Source organism: Colobus angolensis, unplaced genomic scaffold, assembly GCF_000951035.1.
Source record: "Colobus angolensis palliatus isolate OR3802 unplaced genomic scaffold, Cang.pa_1.0 Scaffold105, whole genome shotgun sequence".
In the NCBI taxonomy this organism is placed as follows: Eukaryota; Metazoa; Chordata; class Mammalia; order Primates; family Cercopithecidae; genus Colobus; species Colobus angolensis.
Window position 1 is genome coordinate 744,074 of NW_012111475.1, and position 1,437 is coordinate 745,510.

Here is a 1,437-nt window from a genome sequence, read left to right on the forward strand (position 1 = left end):
GCGCCCGGCCAGCTGGTGTTTTTCTTATATCCAGTGTGTTTTATTCATTAACTCAAAGATTTATTGAGCCAGACGTGGTAGTGTATGCCTATGGTCCCAGCTACTTGGGAAGCTAAGGTGGGAAGATCACTTGAACCTGGGAGACAGGGGCTGCAGTGAGTTGTTATCATGCCACTGCATTCCAGCCTGGGTAATACAGTGAGACCCTGTCTCAAAAAAAAAAAAAAAATTATCGAACATCTACTATGAACTGGATACCATCCTGTTTTGGTGGTGTGGTGTGGGAGTAGACAAGCTGTAAACAGAATATGCAAGCAAAGTATATGCTATACTCGTGATCAGTGGTAAGCAGAAAAATAAAGCAGTGAAAAAGCATAAGAAGTATCAGGGCTGGGGAGCTGGCATTAAAAATTTAGGTAGGATGGCCAGGAAAGGCTGTAGGAGGAATACAACTTTTGGATTTCCTGAAGGAAGTGAGGGAGTGGGCCATGTGGATATCCGGAGGCAGAACATTCCAGGCAGATGGAACAGCACGTGCAAAGAGAACATGTATGCCTGGTGTGTTCCATGAACAGTGTGGCCAGAGCAGAGGAGGGAGAGTGCTGGGAAATGGGGTGGGAGTACAGATGCCACAGCGTCTTTGGCAGTCACTCCAAGTGAAATGGAGAGCCACTGAGAGTGATGGGTTGAGACTAGACTGGAGGGCCAAGGGTGGGGTCAGGGAGACCTGGCAGGAGGCTACCACTGTAATCCAGGTAAGAGATGATGCAACTCGGACCAGGAGGGTAGCATCGGAAATCAAGAAAAGAAAGGGATTGGAGATGTATTTTTGACGTAGAATCAACCAGAAGTGGGTCGCAGGTTGGATGTGAGGGACCAGTAAGGTCAAGGAAGAACCGAGTTTGGACAGAGGAGGTAACAGAGGAGGAAAAAAAGAGTAAATTTTGAAAATATTTTGAAATTATTAATAGCTGCTCTGTGATCTGCTGATCAGAGTGTGGGGATTGTGTGGGATTTGAGAGAGAGGAGTCAGGAATGACACCAAGTGTTTGGCCTGAGCCATTAGAAGGATGGAGTTGCCATTTTCTGAGATGAGCGTGTAGGAAGAGCGAGGTTTTTGGGGAAAGATTAGGATGTCAGTTTTGGAGAAGTTGAGTTTAACTGGCCTATTGGACATCCTTGTGATGTTGCCAAGAAGGCAGCCTCCGATGCAAAACGGAAACTGAAAACAGGTCAGTTCACACCAGCTCTGATTTGGTAGTGCTGCCCAAAGTGCTGTGTTGAGATTTTAAATGCCCATCCAGGTTGGTTTTCTTTTTTGTTGTTGTTGTTGAGACGGAGTCTCGCTCTGTCGCGGGGCTGGAGTGCAGTGGCCAGATCTCAGCTCACTGCAAGCTCCGCCTCCCGGGTTTCCGCCATTTTCCTGCCTCAGCCTCC

The 1,437-nt window shown here is 47.5% G+C and overlaps 1 protein-coding gene across 4 annotated transcripts in view; it reads left to right on the top strand.

The window, feature by feature from the left end:
* CCND3 (cyclin D3) overlaps window positions 1–1,437 on the top strand; it is a 176,689-nt gene that overhangs the window by 162,797 nt on the left and 12,455 nt on the right. The window contains exon 1 of one of the 4 annotated variants that reach the window (XM_011943736.1): window positions 545–755. The exons of the other annotated variants lie outside the window; for them this stretch is intronic. Within the exon in view, the coding sequence (XP_011799126.1) occupies window positions 552–755 (204 nt within the window). The 5' untranslated portion in view covers window positions 545–551. Of the gene's footprint in view, window positions 1–544; window positions 756–1,437 lie in introns of those variants that run through there. 4 annotated transcript variants of the gene reach the window in all.